The following is a 17572-nucleotide window of genomic DNA, read 5'->3' on the forward strand; positions in this document are numbered from 1 at the left end:
TGAAGATGTCTCTCTCTTCAGGGAGAGAAGGGAGACCTTCTCCCTTTTTTGTCGCTAACAAATGCAAAAAAAAACTGACAAATGTAAGAATGTGTCATGGTGTGTTTGCTTCACATTAGCAGGTGTGTGTGCCCACTTATCTAACCATGTGCTGCCGTTTTAATTATTGACTCACCTCGGCTGTGAAGATCATGAAACAACTGAAGCTGCGGGGACATTTGGTCCCTGACTTTGTCCTGGAGGCAGCGCTTCTCTGCGGGCGTGGTGCCATTTTGCCCCGGAGGCTTTACCTAGAAGGCAAAAGTCAGGGTATAAAGTCAAACTGTGCACAGTTAACACCACAGATTACGTTAAAGACTCGAACATCATCGCCCGCAGTGTTGTTCTGATGCGCGTCCCTGGCTTTTTTTAGGAAGGTACATGTTCTGCACATTTTATTATCAGCTGCTTTTAGCCTCCTGGAATATTAAAACTTTGGATAATCTCTAAATAAATTGGCTGTAAGTAGTAATCATACTCTAAAATGTCAAGTGTAGCGTCAGGGTGAAAACAGCAATATCTCTCTGTGGAGGATTTTCTATTATTTCCTGCATTTTGTTCTAAAGTCTTTCAGGAGTTTTGACACCTGCAGAGATCAACGTCTTCTCAAGAAGATAAATATATCTGTTGACTTCCCTTCACAGAGAGGCAGCTGCACAGATGCACATGCTCACTGAGATACTGATGCACGTTTAATCCGTCTCTAAAACATTTATAGTCAGAACAGACAAATCTTTACAGACACAAAACTGTAATTATACAAACAGATATCTAAGCCCATTATCCTGCACAGAATATCTGCATTGAACGTTTCTGCAAACCAAAGGTGTGCTACATTTCAAGCGTATCATTTGTTTATTAAATGACGCAGTGTAAGTGCTGACTTTGTCACGAGAGGTGGAGGAGATGATGGATGTCGTGAAATCAGGTGAGACACCTGCTGAGCTGCAGACGACTGTTAGAGGCCAGCATACATCAAAACTGGGTGTTTTTAGTGACTCATCGCTGTGTTTCCACTGGACTTATAGCCACCAAATTTCTGTCAGAAATTGGTGACTCAAAAGTTTTTATTTTGACGACGTCTTTAAGAGCAGAAGGAAGAAAACCCAAATGGAGAATCAATACCAAAATGTTTTTATGCATCACAATTTGATGCCAAAAATAAAGGAAAAACAGTGCAGTCTTGTTAATAATCATATATTCTTGCCATTGTCTGGTGCAATTTAATCTTTTTTTTTTTTGAAAATGAAAACGAATGATGCCAACATTTATTCAGGTGATTAAGCTGCATATTCTTTTCAAATTATGTAAACAGAGATAATGCTGAGATCTGTTGATCCATTTTAATGCAGGATCACATCACAGCACAGAACACCTATTAAACACATCCTGCTCTGTGTGTGTGTGTGTGTGTGTGTGTGTGTGTGTGTGTGTGTGTGTGTGTGTGTGCGTGTGGGTGTGTGTGTGCAGTGTGGGAGACAGCATTTACTGCAAACTGATTATATTAAATCAAAACATACTGAACATTCAGCCCCAAAGGAGGAACAAACACACCCGAACAGCTGGAGAACATTTTCAAAAGTAAAAGTTGTAAATAAAAATTCTATTTACCTGCACAGTTTGTTGTTGTGTGTGCTGGTTCACTCGCTGGGACAGACCGGGACATACCGGGACAGACCGGGACAGACTGGGCGAGCAGAGCCTCGTTAAGGTCATCGGTCACACCTGCGTGAGTCTGCAGCGCTGTGATGAGTCAGCATGTCCTCTGAGACACATTTCTGCCAGGACTTTGGTCCAAATCAAAGACTTTTTCTATTTAATTTTATTAGATGTCTCAACAAAGTATGTTGTATGCAGTACAAGATACAACTACACAGTCAGGATGTACTTCTTCGTCATGACACTGCAACTTGAACTTTTTGTAATTTTTTTTTTCTTTTTCAGAAGAGAAAAAAGGGCAGTGTGCATCTGAGTAAAATTAGTGGATTTAGAATATCAATTTCAAAACGCAATAAAAACAATATCTAGGGGATAAAAGAAAAAGGTAGTAAAAAGTACGTATTTATCTTAACATGTTCAAATTTGTTACACAATTATTACAAAAATAATGATTATTGTTTTTTTCTTTTTTTTTCACTGTGATACATTAACATACTTCAAAACTTATTTTAAAAAATCAAGGTAAATGTCTACAGGAAAAAAGAAAAAGCTAGGGAAAACTACTTTACTATTTATGATAATTACATATTTAAATGAATCTTACAAAATTATCATAATAATAACATATAATTATTATTATTTTTCCTTTATTTTTTTAAAGTAATTTTCTTGTGCTTTTTGCTAATTTCTTGCTATTTTTTGGGGCCACTTCCTCTTTTCTCACTTCTTCTTTCAATGTTTTTAAAGATAAAAGTTTGCCTACGTACACACCTGTCATTTTCATTTTCTCTCTCATTGTTATTGGTAATCTTTGCTATTATTTTGTTTATCTCATTTATTAATATTAATCTTATTTCCGTTGGATTGCTCATCAGTCCCTCAGACGCGCTCTGTCATTACGGTTCCTGACAGCTGTCATCTGTCTACGATATCGACTTTTTTAGGCGGCTAAAGACGTCACGTGTGCTCTCGCTTAGCGCCGTTTCATGTTATGTACGTGACGCTGAGGTTTTCTGCTCTGAACTTATTGTAAACAAACATAGATGATTGAATTTACAGAATAAGCTGATTTTCATTTAAATTCGACCCGACAAACAGTAAAAACAATAAAACAGTGACACACACACGGCCGTCATGTATTTATTCATTTCATATGCAGAGAAAAATATACAATTTAAAATTCAAGCTTCAGCAAAAAAGTCTCTATGCATCGACAACAAGCCAGCTAGCATGGTGGTTCAGTCTGCCATCCGCAGAGCACGAACACGTACGTTTATGAAGCCACAGCCGGAGTCATGTGATACAAACAGCTCCGTCACCCGACCCCGAACAATCACAACCGATGTTCAAATCCCTCCAGTGACGGTATTTCGGGATTAGACAGCATCAGTTCACATCTAAACTGATATAATTTTAGCATTTAGCTGATGCGCTGAATTATTCCACACTCGACCACAACGCGGGACGAGCGTGGAAACGGCGTTTTTGTGATCGCAGCCAAATTGTGAGAGGATTTACAGTTGAAATAAAAGGGGAGGACAGGCGACAACAGCCACGATTTCTATCATTTTTGAGCCCTAAGAACTGTTTCATTTCATAACTCAGGCGGTGAGCAAAATGCAGTCCACAAGAAATACATAGATACATACCAGACAGTCTCCCGCACGGCAAAAAACACGAATGCGACACTGTTTTTTTTTCTCTTTTGATAGCAATAATAGTAATAACGACAACATCAACATGTTTTTTTTTCTTCCTTGATTTTGGATTTTCAACAGGTTTTTCATTTGACATTCATGTGGTCTGTAAAATGTAAACGAATGAATGGAATCTCCCTGCGCTCGGATGCACGGAGGTAACAATACGTACCATTACGGTTGGCGAAAAAGTAGTTCTTATTTATACACCGAGAACAACAAGAGAAAGAGGTCAGACGTTAAATGATGATCAGAACCATGTTTTATACGTCTACGTAAGTGTAATATTCAAACAGAATGTTAATACAGAGCAAACGGACAGTATAATAATGCTCACTCTGCATCAAACACAAGGATTTCGCCCTCTCGGAGTCCTCTTTATGTCGTTTTGTGCTACAAAAAACACCAAACAGTAATACAAAATATCGTTGCGTCTTGAGTTTTAACAGTGACGGTTAAGCACAAAGAGCCTCACAGCTGCGTTTATAGCGCGTCTCCGTACAGGTGAATCATGTCGAAGTCCTTGACGCTCCGGCCATTTTTCCTACACAAAGTCTGCTAGGTTGTACAAACACGATGTGTATTCATAAAACTATCTCAGGACAGAAAGAGGTGAGCATCAAGGTTATCAGGTGTGCCACAAATGTGGAGCTCAAAGGATTTCTGACATTTTACGTGGTTAAGAGAAGCCTCACAAAGTCAGACTGTATGACCTTGATGACATCGTTTTAAAGATTCTTTAATTCACTTCACCTGTTTTCAAAACTTCGACTGTCAGCTGAAAGGAAAATTGGGATTTGCAGGTACAATTTAACATTTTTTAAGTGATTATGTGTGGTGAATCTCTATATAAGACAATTAAAAGGTGAAGTCTTGTCCATTATTTTCTACATCAGAACACCTTGGAGTGTTTATGGTAATGTAATCTACATTAAGTAAAAAGGAGCTGTTTGTTTGTTTCAGTCATTGATTTCTCTGCGCTATTTTTCATTCTCCCACACCCTTTAAATACCAACAGTCCAGTGATTTAGGCCACGTTTAGACACGAATGGCCCTACTAAAAATGGAACAGTCTGTCCTTCGCATTTGGAAAAAAAAAACCTTGTGATTTTGTGATGACACACCATAGAAGAACATCATGTGCACGCTCAAGTTCGGCCGTGGCGTCACCGCTCTCACAGGATCCGTGCAGTGCCAGTTTACACGGTGACAGGAGAAGATACATTTTCAAGCCCCAAAAAATGCCTGTTGTCATGTGAACGAAAGGCCAAAAAGTTTAACGTTTCATGTAAGAAGCGTTGCTGTAAAAACAGCGTGAGAGTGACGATTCAGAATGAACAGCAACTTTTTGTTTTTTAAATGCATGTGTCCCTTTGCATCATTGTGTGCCCCCTCTCTAAATTTGGAGGTTTCTGCAGGTCAGTGAACTCAACACGGGAGGAGCTCTCCATGAGCTCTCTTTTTCCTAAGCAGCAGTTTGTGACTCGCAGATCAGATCGATTGATCGATTCACTTTTGGGTTTCTTTCTCCATCATCTGAATTTTCATTTTTTCATTTTAGACACAAAATGTAAAAATCAAGGACACAATAGCATTTTTATAGTACAAAGTTGTCCACAAAAATGTCCACCTCCCTAAAAATGGTTCATTGGCACTAAATGTAGCTCTGGCATTTTGCAGCCATAAAGTGGTTAAACTCTAATTTTAAGGCCAAAGACAGCTATATTAAGAGAATGAAAATGAATAGTTTTGTGGCCTGAAAGCTCCTGTCCTCAGAGGTTTTATGAATACACGTCTGGACGAGTATAAACTAACAGCGAAGCACCAGTAAAAACTAGAACACGTTTTATCCAGCCAGAGAGCGAGCTTCAGTTAACAGACTTCACTTTATATTTAAGGCAATGTAAGTTCATAGAATTGTTCCTCTCAAAAGAAAATTAAGAAAATGACCAAAAAAAAATAAAAAAAATTATATGTGCTGCAAAGACTAAGTGCAGCAAACAAACTGGTTTGAACTTGAAAACAATAACACTGGCAGCAAACCATGCACAACTCTTCCTGACGGCAAGTGATGTCCCCCTGCTGTCCCGAAAGAACGAAAAATAGTGAAACACTCATATCTTTAGCATTCAAAATGAAGACATCTTAACTAATTAAAAATTACCAAATTATATGTAGAGACACATATAAAACTAAAGAGGACACCAACCCTAAAACAGAATCCACGTTAATTCATGAGGTCTCGACATTTTAACCGTCTACCGAATCTTTAAAACTGCAGCCGAAACTACCAGAGGAGTGTGAATAACTGAGTGTGCAACCTAAAAATGTGGCATGAGACCTTAAGTTTCACAAACACAAACTTATGAATTTTAATTAAGAAAGAAACTGTTTCTGGACAGAAGCTCTGTTGACAGTTCACGAAAAACGACTGATGACATAAAAAATGATTTCTAAATGTTTCGATTGAGCTGTTGATCAGAAAAATCAATCAAAACTTCCATAAAAACTGAATGACCGATTTTGCTTCAAGACTTTTAATAGAAATAAAATTATTAAATTCTGCCTTCTTGCCTACAAGTGAAACTGCAGAAATCTGTATTTCCCTATTTTTTCATCCATTTTTTAAAAAGTCTGAAAAAGTGATTACATTTTGTTATTTTTAAGAAATGTGCACAAATATTTTTCTAAAAATAATTTTGACAAAACTGTTTTTATTTTAATAACAGGTGAATCCAAATATGTTTTATCATTTTATATATTCTTCTTCTTCTTCATTTCATAATTCATTTCGATAAATACATTTTATGTCTTTTATTCTTTTTATTCTTGTCAAAGTGTCCCAGAAGACGTCCAAAACTTGGAAGTGTATCTGGTATAATGCTGTCAGTATGATTTCCAAAACTGTCCAGGAAAATGAGAATACCTGACGTGGTTTCTGTTTCAGCGTTGATTTCCGCTTTAAGACACTAAGAAGAGAGAGAGCCCCTTTGTCCCTTGGAGTGGGGTCAGAGCACTGTGACCCCGTCCTCCTGCTTTGCCACTGTGGTGCTGGGAGTCCAAATGACTCGCTCGATACACCCCTACCCGTCCCCGCCCAGAGTAAATGTCCCCGCGTTAAAATATCTCAAACCCCAACACTCCCAAACCCCAACCCTCGACCCCGAACCCCATCAAATACACCCCGAACCTGACAACAGACCTGGAAAAAACAGCACAACCGGACGCGTCATTTTCAAAACATCTGTGATTATATCACCTCTACGATGTTTACTTAGCTTTTAGCCAAAATAACGATGGTAGATATCATGGGAAATTGAAACACAAGCTGCAAACATGCTTTTAGTTTTTAAACAGGATGTCTAAGATGGTGTTGACTCCAAACAATTGTTTTTTTGTTCACTCCTAAGAGCAAACTTTGGTGTTTTTATGCTGGTAAACATCTAACTCAGCAGCTATGACCACGTCAGCGATAGTGCATGTACTATGGCGGGCCGGAAGTAGTAACAAGCGTTTTGTAAGAAAAAGTTATGACAGAGCAAAATCCAATCACTGCAAGACATTTTATGAAAAGAGGAAAGTGGTATATTTCTGCTGCAGGTACAAGAGTGCACGGCTTTTCAAGGCCTTTGACCACCAAATTCTAATCAGTTCATCTTTGACTAAAAGTGAACATTTGTGCCAAATTTGAAGCAATTCCCTTAAGGTGCTCTTGAGAGGGATAAGATGGATGATAGATCACAGTGACCTCGACATATGACCGCAGAAATCTCATCTGTTCATAAACGAGTCCAAATGGATGTTTGTGCCGAATTTGAAGAAATTCTCTCAAGGCGTTATTGAGATATATAAAAACTAGGATGTAATAAGAGCATCAGTGAGCAGCATCAGAGCAGATCAAATCTAAATGATAGGCAGCCCTCCTCATAATCATTAAATATTGCAACATTCATGTTTTTTCTCCCTTCTTTTCAACATTTTTGAAACGTTGGCTAAACTGCAAAACCGTAGGCAAATTTACAAAACCTAGGAAAGCGAATGAAATGACCCAAACAACTCTCCTTATGATCGTACTCTTTGCCTCCGGTGCCTTACGCCTAATCAGTTTTAAGTTTTAAGTTTAGGAATAAGGAGAGCGAGGTGGGCCATTCCTTCTCTACCGTAGGAAACGCATATTAGCTAACTGTAGTGTGACATTTTGTTACTGTGTATTATCTTACAGATATTCTAACATTTTTAAACTTATTGACCTAAGAAGTTCTACAAGCGATGTCTGGTTCATTCATACAATCACAGATGTGTTGAAAATACTATCCAGTGAGCATGTTTCAAAATTTAAAGATTGTTTTAAAATTCACAACCACTTACAACACAATTACCTCAAAAATTCTCTATTTCAGACGTCTATCTGAATCACTTTTACATACGCCAAATCCTTAATGTGAATTTGATATGGGTGACCCTTCCCTTGGATACAGGCTAACTGATGTTTCAGGCACTGTCGATCATGTTGTGCCCTGAAACTGATTCTCTGTTGAGTTTTTGCTGTTCTTTCTGGTTACAATCTCACGGGCTGTCCCCTGCCCCCTAAATCTAATTTTCGGACACCCCACAGGTGATCATAGAAAGTTTTCAAAAACTCTAAGAAACTTGTTCGAGGACCGGGTCTCTCAGACTGATTTTTCTTCAGTACACATTGAGAAATGTTGCTCCTGCAAGAAATAACATTCATGTGACCACGTTCTGGGTCCGCAGTTTAAGAAATATTGTTCAAGAGTAGCTTGTCGTACATTGTTCTTTTCCTCATACCGGCTATTGTTTGCAGATATTACATCCAACTTCCTGTCTACAGGCTGATATATCACATTGTACTTTGTGTGCCTGTTTAAGTCCTTCTGAGGGCTCAGCAGCATATTACCATCACGTAGCCCCATTCTGAGAGAAACCATCACGATAAAGACAGAGTCTTTATTCAGTCAGGGCGTTTTGTCCACAGATCAAGACATAAAGTTATTTAGTCTGAAACATCAACTGATAAAGATACTATAAACTGTGGTCAAAGTGTTTATTCTCTGTTTCACACTTCCAGAAAGCTTCCTTGGCAAGTCTTCAGTCCGTGGACCGCCACATAGCCAAGGTCCGTGCTTCCAATGTTTATAATCTTTCTACAAGCACCAAAGTAGTGCGTGGTGTTTTTTTCTATTTTGGTATCTGCACTCCTTCTATTAATCCCACGCTGTTTATAAGCTCTCTCCAAATGTCGAGCCCCGATCTCTCTGTCTCTTATACCCAAGACTACAGGCAACTTTCAAGAGATGCAGCGACTTGGTACAAGCCTCAGCTGGCAAGTGCAGTTTCTGTATGGTTGTTTTTTGGAGCTGCAATGTGTCTCTCTTTTGGGTTTATGTCCAACCAAAGATAGTTGGATCCTTGAGTCTTACATTCCAAAATATCTTACCGTCTCAATGGAGTTAGGGTCATTGTCATTCCAACATCAGGATCCACAAAGGTTTGAGTTACTCCCATATCCGGCACCGTCTCCTACCCAGACGTCCACCACCTTTCCCGCTCAAGCTTTCAATTTATCCCATTTCCCTCCACCCGTACACGTTTGTCATCCATCCATATTCCTAAATCCTCTTCCTTTCGATCCCATCCTCCTCATCTCCTTCCCCCCCACCCCAGGCAAGTCTTCTAGTTGGGGGGCGGGGGGGCTCGTGCCGCTAGAGAGCTGTAATCTGCGTCAATTCTGTGTTGGAGTTCCCTGTCCCCTGGTTCTCTCCCCTCTGCTGGGGGTCTACCCCCACCAAGGGGAGCTCCACGCCTAGTCATGCTGGATTAGGCGTCCCTCCTCCAGGCCCCCCACCATCGGCCTTGCAGCTGTAAGCTGCCGCCACCTCCCTGGCGATGCTCCGCATTCGTCCTGACTGCTGGGTGTCGAGACGGAACGGCGACGGGTTGCAGAATTCGCGGAAGCAGCGCTTGAAGTTCTCGTCCAGGAAGGCGTAGAGCACGGGGTTCAAGCTGCTGTTGACGTAGCCCAGCGCAATGCAGAAGTGCATCAGGACTAGAGTAGACAAGCTGCTCAGGTTGAAGCCCAGCGACTGAGCCAGGACCATGATCTGGATGGGGGTCCAGCAGACGACAAATGCTGCCACCACCACCAGGACCATCCTAGTGATGCGTCGAAGGTTGCGGTCCTTCTCCTTAGAGCCGGACAGGATGCGAACGCTGCGCAGGCGCTTGACCATCAGGCTGTAGCAGATGCTGATGATAGCGACAGGGATGAGGAAGGAGAAAAGGAAAACACAGGTGCCAAAGACAGGATCCCAGTGACTCCTCGGTTCGGGTAAAACCACAATGCACTCAACGCCTAGAGGCATTGGAGAGGAGGAAGAGAAGAGGAGAAATAAAAGAATAGAGTTAAATATGTGGTGAGAAAAAGAGAATGATGACTGAAGAATTAGGACACACTAATCTCTGTTAACAGATCCTGCAGATGTATACAGAATCTGTCGGTAATGGTGCAAGATTTTGGTGTTGCAAGATTTCTTTGTAGTCCAAGTAGTGTTGACCAACCATGTTTGAATGGGCGAGAGAGAGCGTTTCAGGCAGGATGAATGAACGAAATGAAATCACGTAACCAACTGGCTATTGTATGTTGACGATGTAGCTTTTCATTTTTTTAATCAAATCTGACAACATGTTGTTTGGACCTGTCTCAAGTTGCTAATCAAACTGTAACCAATGAGCAGCGTTCATTGGCAGCTAGCTTGCTACTTATCTTTACAGCTTTTGTGATGCTGGAAACTCTCACAAAGAGAGGAAATAGGCATAAGTTTACTGATGTGCATTCAAAACAATAACCCTTCATTTACACATGATGCAATTAAACCGGATAAAACATGTGGGAGACATCTAAATAATAATTGCTGATTAAAAATGCAAATTACTACTGTAGATTAAGCAGTGATACTAATAACAGAAGACAGGCACACATAATTGAGGTATGAAAAAACATATTTGCATCTTTAGTGGGATTTGATAATACACAGAGGGCGAAGTGAGGCAGGATAAATGAACTATGATATGAGAGTCAGTTTTCACACGTTTAATCAGTTTGATCACAGTAAAGTCTGCAGCTGTGGGGTGGGAGGGAGAAGACAGGAAGATAAATGTGTCTGGACCTACAGATGGATAAGAAGAGACCAAGTGGGATAACAGAAAGAGGGATGATAATAGAGTTTTGGAAGAAGCAGGTGCATTCAGAGGTCAGAAAATGTTCTTTGACCCTTTAAAACCTGAGAAAATTTGCTTGTTTTCTTTCAAAAACATGGAAAGAAAGTGATATCAACTTAACAAGAAATGACCCAAATATGAGCAAGAAATAAGTAAAAAGTTACAAAAAAATTAACTAGAATTATCCCAAAAAGTAAAAGAAGAAAAACAGGAAATGGCTTGTAAAAATGCCTATCCAGGTTTCAAAGGGTTAAAAATATATCGTAGCAAATATCACACAGTAGTAGCAACAGATATGCGAAGGAGTTAAATTCATAAAATTCATACAATACCCGAAACACCTCACAATCAGGAGTTAAAAGAGGAGAAAATTTGAGAAAAACAAAAATGCGCCTGCATGAGTTACCGACAGTTTCAGTGAATGATAAGGGGAAAATAAATTTGACACTTTTACAAAAACACACCTGCGCTCAGCCTAAATCACAACAGAGCGCAGCATCCCACTCCTCCTGATAACGCTGAATCTAATCACCTCGTTTGCCCAAATGAATCACAGCTGCTGGGTTTGGGCACCGGAGGAAAATCTGTTTATCATGCAGGACGGCGATGAATCACAAACTCCAGAGAAAAGTTGACTCCTAAACGGCCGTGAATGACAGAAAAAAAACAAACAACTGAACCTTTTCACCTCCAGCCTGCAGCAAGAGGTTTGCTGCAGATCTAAGGAGCGCCGGGCTTACTGATTAACTCGTAATATTTCTTGGAAAATGATAAACCTTAAAAAATACACATATACTTCATCTTATGGCAGTATTAGCCAAGTTGACCAAATGATGGCATTAGGTGCAGGGGCTGATTATCAGACAATGGGCCCCAGGGCACAAATATGCAAAAGCCCCCCCTTCTACTACATAGGAGCAACACACACACACACACACACACACACACACACACACACACCACAACACACTTTATAGTTATTTAGCCTTGTTTTGTGTCATTTTTTGGTCAAAACTCGTTTTCAAAATGGATTTCATGTTGGTTGCACCAACCAAACTCAAGCCTAAACTTAGCGATTCACGTTTACTTACGTGTGAGGAACTGAAGGAACTGAGGGTGGACACATAAACTAATAATACTTAGATTCAAATTCTTTTCAGTATGAGGTAAAACACAAACTACAAATAATTTTGTTCGGTTACTGTAATAAAGATTTGAAACATTATTTAATTTCACTTTAAGATGATTAACCTGGTAAGCATATTTCTTATATAGTCTAAATATAAGTTGATTAAAAATGGCAAACATATTATCATTTTGGCAACCAAAAATGCCTAATTGGCAGCCTGCGAGCATTTATTTACTGCTTTGAAAACATGCGGACTCATCCGGTGACATCATTTAATAACACAACATCACATATCAAAAATTTAACATGGAGAAATATAAAAATATTTTTTCCATTTTCCATTTCCAACATTTCAGTCTCATATTATGATTTGACTTGAGAACATCCAGTAAAAACTTTTTCAAAAAGCACGATCCTCAAATTAAACACAGTTATTTTTGCACATCCTGAAAACCTGACATTTTGAACTAAACTGGTAAAAAAGTGTTAAACTGCTTATAGCAGCAGTTTAATACTTTCTTGCTTAGTCAGTGAAAAAACAGCACGCTCTGAGCCTGGCACAAAGAGCAATGGAAAGAAGGAAATAATCTCCCATACATACTTTTTTTTGGCAATCCATTTATCAAAGAAACAACAAATGGCCCAAACAAGCATTGATTATATTTTAGACGTGCTCTGGTTCTGGGATTCCTGCCATTAGATGAATTTCATGTTTTAATCATAGCTTTTGAGTGAGTGGAGATTAAAGATCACATTTCTTTTATTCTAAATCCTGAGACTGTTTGCAAGGCCAAGAAATCTCTCTGACTTCAAATTCAAGCGGCGTCAATAAGCCTGCAGAGCGTAACAGTTAGTTTGAGAACACTTGAGCCGCTCTCTGTGTGCCTCTGATTATAATAATTATCCTGCAATCACAGGTGTGTTTTTAATCAATTAGCGAAATGTTAAAATCCCTCAGGGGCACAACTTCAAATAAATGAGTGTCCCACTTTTCTAAGAGAAGGGGACAACACTTGAACAAAACCTGAAATAAAACCTTATTCCTCTACAATGTATTCATTTAACTGTACAATTTTGTATATTTTTTGAAATATTAAGCCATAAATCAATCGGCATTTTGGTCTGATTTTTCCTCCACCAGAGTACTTATGATGTAGTGGCTCTGGATATAAAAGAAACATAAATGTAGTGTATAGTTTTTGAATTAAATCCTTAAACTGTGTTTGCAGCAGGAAGATAAGGCAGGGTGCGCACACACACACACACACACACACACACACACACACACACACACACACTGCAGTGCAGACTGCATATAGAGTGTAGATAAAGCCAGATCAAACAAACAGGAATAGGAACTGCTGAAAGGGAAAAGTTGATCTGTTATTCCATTAGGTGGATGCTTTTATCCGCTGCATCTCGCAGGGCCACGGGTGTGCGTGATTTATAGTGTGTTGGTGTCCCCGGTAAAAATGGAAGCTGTAACCTCGGCTCCATTACTACCACACTCCAGCCATTGATCAAAAACACAGTAAAAGTCTGTGTGAAAGGACAGGAATAGTAATATCCTGCTTGATGGGGCTGTGAAGTTTATGCGTTTTATAAAAATGGCTGTAAATGGTTCCCTGGTGGAAATGAAGGCCTGAAACGTGAAGGAAAACAACGGCAACAAATGTGACAAAGGTACTGATCCCTGTGGTGAAATGACCCCTTTTCATTGAGGGACTAGGGGCAACTGGAAAACCAGTAGCAGGAATAAATGTCAGCATGGTATGTTTTTGCAAACCAAGGTTATATTACATTTGTACAATCTTATTTTAGGGATATGTTTAAAGGTTACGTGTTGTTGTTTCCAAATGTTTAGTGTGCTGTTAGGTTCAGGCACAAAGCTAAAAAAAAACACAAAAAAACCCACATCTGCTTTCAATGACACTATTCCTGTTGGAAAGACAGCAGCAGTTTGCTAAAAAACTAAACAAAACAATTGTTTACTTTCTTTTCTATAAAAAAATAATAAACGGCTGGTAGAAACCTGTAATTACTGACTGAAAACTCGTTTTTTTGGATTGTTGGTCTCAGCGGTCTGCAGCTTAAAAGGCAGCTTTTGGTGGCACAATCTTTTTTTCTTTGTTTTCTTAAGACTACTTTTTTGGCATGTTTGCCTTTATTAGGTAGGACAGATCAACAGTGTGAAAGGGGGAGAGAGGCGATGACGTGCAGCAAAGGGCCGCGAGCTGGACTTGAACCCACGGCCGCCGCAGCAGGGACAGTGCCATCATTCATGGGGCATCTGCTTTATCCACTCAGCCACCGGACGCCCTGGTGGCACAATCTTGACTAGAAATGCAGCTTTGTTTTAGTAAAAATGAAACGAACCAACACAGCCACAGGTCGAATAAACTGAAATGCTGCAATTACCCATAAACCAGCACTTTTCTTGTGTACAAATGCAAAGTACCTCTGGTTTCCAGAGACGCACAAAGCCAACATTGTCTTCTGGTGACTGAGCTGCAAATGCAGCAGCAACCGTAGCTGCAACGTCTCCATTTAAAGCATGCATCAGTCGAGCACTGTGTACTTGATATAAGTAGAATCTGATAAAAGTAAAGCTGCTGCTGCACTTTCCATCCATGCAACAGTTCTGTGATCTGGTTTGTCATGAGAAGGGGTTCAATAACATCATCTCATCTCTACCTTCATTTCATCTTCACCTTCTCACTCGTCTTCATCATGAGGAAACCGCTTCCTCTCCGTCTCTTTCCCTCCATTCCTCAGACAATGCTGACATTTCTGACAGGAAACCTTGTGGACACTTTGATTTATCATCTATAATTTCGTTCTCATTCTGCCCAGAGACAGGCCGACAGCTCGTCAGTCCACTGATATACACCCAAACATGCACACCTGAATCACCACAGCTTCAAGACGGCTTCGTCATCATCATCAAACACTTTACAAGGAACATTTGATATCAGACGTTTACCTCCAGCAACCTTACTTCTCCGGGGACAACAGACTCTCCACTGATAAAAGAAACGACCAAACTAATCGAAATCACCTTTTATAGTTTACTGCCGCTAACATGAATGTGCGCACATTAAAACACGTCGTTTTTGAAAAATATTTCAATAGATGGGCACCAAATACATCCACTCTTCAGCATTTTGACAGGAGACGTGGAATACCTGAGCTCTTATCCGTCTGAGGAGCTGATGTCTGATAACAGGAAATCTCAGAGATGGGATTTATCGCTGCTCCATTAAAGCTTCTCTGCGGCACCGGACGCTGCGTGCAAAAAGGTCAAGCAGCAATCACTCGATAGCTGTTAGCAGCAGTCACTCAACGGCTGTTTTGAAATATCTCACCTTTGAAAATGCCAATGCATGACTTTTACTTCCCTCCGTTTCTGCACAATCATGTGCTGCCACCTTTTTCAGAGCCTGCAGTGAAATAGTATACGCAATTAGCCCAAACTAACCTTCATTAATTCAAGGCTTAATGTCAAACAAGTTCACATCATCATGTTGGAAGAAGCAAACATTGCTATAATATTTTATTGCTTCGTCAAAGAATGTTTAATTCAGCGCTCCTCATGGTAACCCTCACCATGTTCCTCTGTTTCTGAGATTTTCATCCATTTTTCACAGAAATTAAGAACTAACGCCACAGATGGTTTCTACCGCTGTGACACTTTTTTAACGATCGTGGTGGGACTAAGAAGCTGCAGCTGTAGAGGAATAATACTGAGCATATGGATATAAAAGGACAAACTGTGCATAAAAAGTAACCCGGAAAATAATGGCTAACTGTCGGCCTGCAGAGAATAACGGTGATATTGGAGGACTGTGGAGCGAGATTTGCTATCTAAACTCAGCACTTAAATATGTGAAGAGATCCCCCGAGAGATGCTTGTTTTTTCTAATCTCGATTATTCTTTTTAATCTAAACTTTTCCATATCTACTGTTTTTGTTTTCTTTGTCATTTTTTTCCTCCCATATCTCTGTCATCAGTCCCATCCACACCTTTCTTTTTTACTTTCTTCCTATAACCAGGGATCTGTGTCCCATCCTGGGTTCCATTTCACACTCTGTGATTCTGCACTTTTGCTTTCGTTCCCCTCGTTTATCACGTCTTTCCCCTCTATTGCGTTTTGCCAACCTCTTATATTTTTTTCTTATTCCTCCCGCCTGGATTGTCTGCATTTTTCTCCCACTTTCGCTGCTCTCCTCATCAATTTCTTTTCAATTCCTTGATTTTTCGCTCTCACACGTCTGGTTCAGACCTGTTATTTTCACTTTCAGTTCATTTTACTTAAACCTCTCAATTTATCAGCCATTTTTCTATTTTCTTTCTTCACCTCCCTCTCCTCTTTATCGCTTCTTTTCCCATCACATCTGAACATTTTACTCTTTTTTCTATCTTTTTAACCCATTTTTGCTTTATTTACTTCTCCTCTTTATATGTTCATCGTTCTTTCTTTTCCTTTATTCTCTTGTAACATTTCCTTTTGACAATTCTCTGCTGTCTTGCTTTTTTATGTTGTTTTCTTCTCTGTCTTAGTGCTAATCCCGTCTGCCCTCCCCCCTTTATTTTCAGTTCGAACCAAACGGTATTCTCCTCTTTTTTTTCTACTTTTGACCTTTCCTCACTGTCTCACTCATCATTTCTTCCCTTTTACCCTCTCCTCCCCCAGTATCTCTCATTTTCTGAGGACAGTAGCTGTGATCTCGCAGTGATTGGATCCTGCTGCCCTGAACCTGAACACATGGAAGCGTGTTACCTCGGTGAAGCCGCCGCCTTGGACTGCTGAGTCCAAACATCCTGACGCCACTTTTGATATTTCACCTCAAGAAAATAATAGGGATTTAAAGCCTCAGCTCTCCATCAGGGAACACACTTCTCACAGTGTTTAACCCTTTAAAACCTGGATGATCGTCAGTTTTACTTGTGCTGCATTCGGATGCCTTTCAGCAGCTATTTGACACCTAAAAAACCTGAGCAAATCGGGGAAAAAGGCAAAAAATGTCCCACAAATTGCAAAAACTAAGTAAACTGTAACAAGAAAGAGAAAAACATCCAATAATAATAATAATTGGTTTTAATTTATTTTATAATCTTTTGCTAATTTTGAAGTAATTTTCTGGAAGCTTTTAATTAATTTTTCACTAACTTTTGGGCCATGTCTTGTTTAGTTGTTGCCTTTCCCCTTGTTTTTGATAGAAATCTAACCAATTTGCTCAGGTTTTAAAGGGTTAACAGATGACTTCACATCACCCCAATCCTGGCTTCTCTCCATTGGATTCCTGTTTGTTTTAGAATTGATTTTAAGATTTTGCTGATCACTTTTAAAACTGGTCTGGGTCGGGCCCCTCTGGCTGTTCCAAAGTCGAGACTTCAAAACACACCTATTCAAGCTGGCAGATTCGGTCTGATTTTATAGTAAAACACACCATAAAATTTGCTTGAATGTGTTTCTACTGGATATAATGACGGCTCGTGCGGTGGCTGCAATAAACCTGCTAATGTTTTGAACATCCATCACGATGCTTTTAAATGTTATCGTCGGAGGAGAAGTGACAGAACATCACCATTTCGAAAATATCGCTTATGTTTGCGTAAATCTGTAACGGAAACCCAACTGGTTAAATCTTTTAAATCACTTTTTAAACCAGTGATTAAAGACTTGCTTTTATGTGATTTCTTTTTAACTTATTTTTTCCTTTTTATTTTCTCATTTTATTGCTTTTGTTGTTTTGATCTATTTATTTAGTTTTATTTATATTGTCATTTTGCATTTTTTGATCCTCT

The 17572-nt window shown here is 39.6% G+C and overlaps 1 protein-coding gene across 1 annotated transcript in view; it reads right to left on the reverse strand.

The window, feature by feature from the left end:
- Window positions 1-9119: 9119 nt before the first annotated feature.
- Window positions 9120-17572, reverse strand: part of oprl1 (opiate receptor-like 1) — a 97493-nt gene continuing 89040 nt past the window's right edge. The window contains exon 6 of the mRNA XM_042491602.1: window positions 9120-9768. Coding sequence (XP_042347536.1) covers window positions 9224-9768 — 545 coding nt within the window. The 3' untranslated portion in view covers window positions 9120-9223. The remainder of the gene's footprint in view (window positions 9769-17572) is intronic.

This window comes from Plectropomus leopardus, chromosome 8 (assembly GCF_008729295.1).
Source record: "Plectropomus leopardus isolate mb chromosome 8, YSFRI_Pleo_2.0, whole genome shotgun sequence".
Classification (NCBI taxonomy): Eukaryota; Metazoa; Chordata; class Actinopteri; order Perciformes; family Serranidae; genus Plectropomus; species Plectropomus leopardus.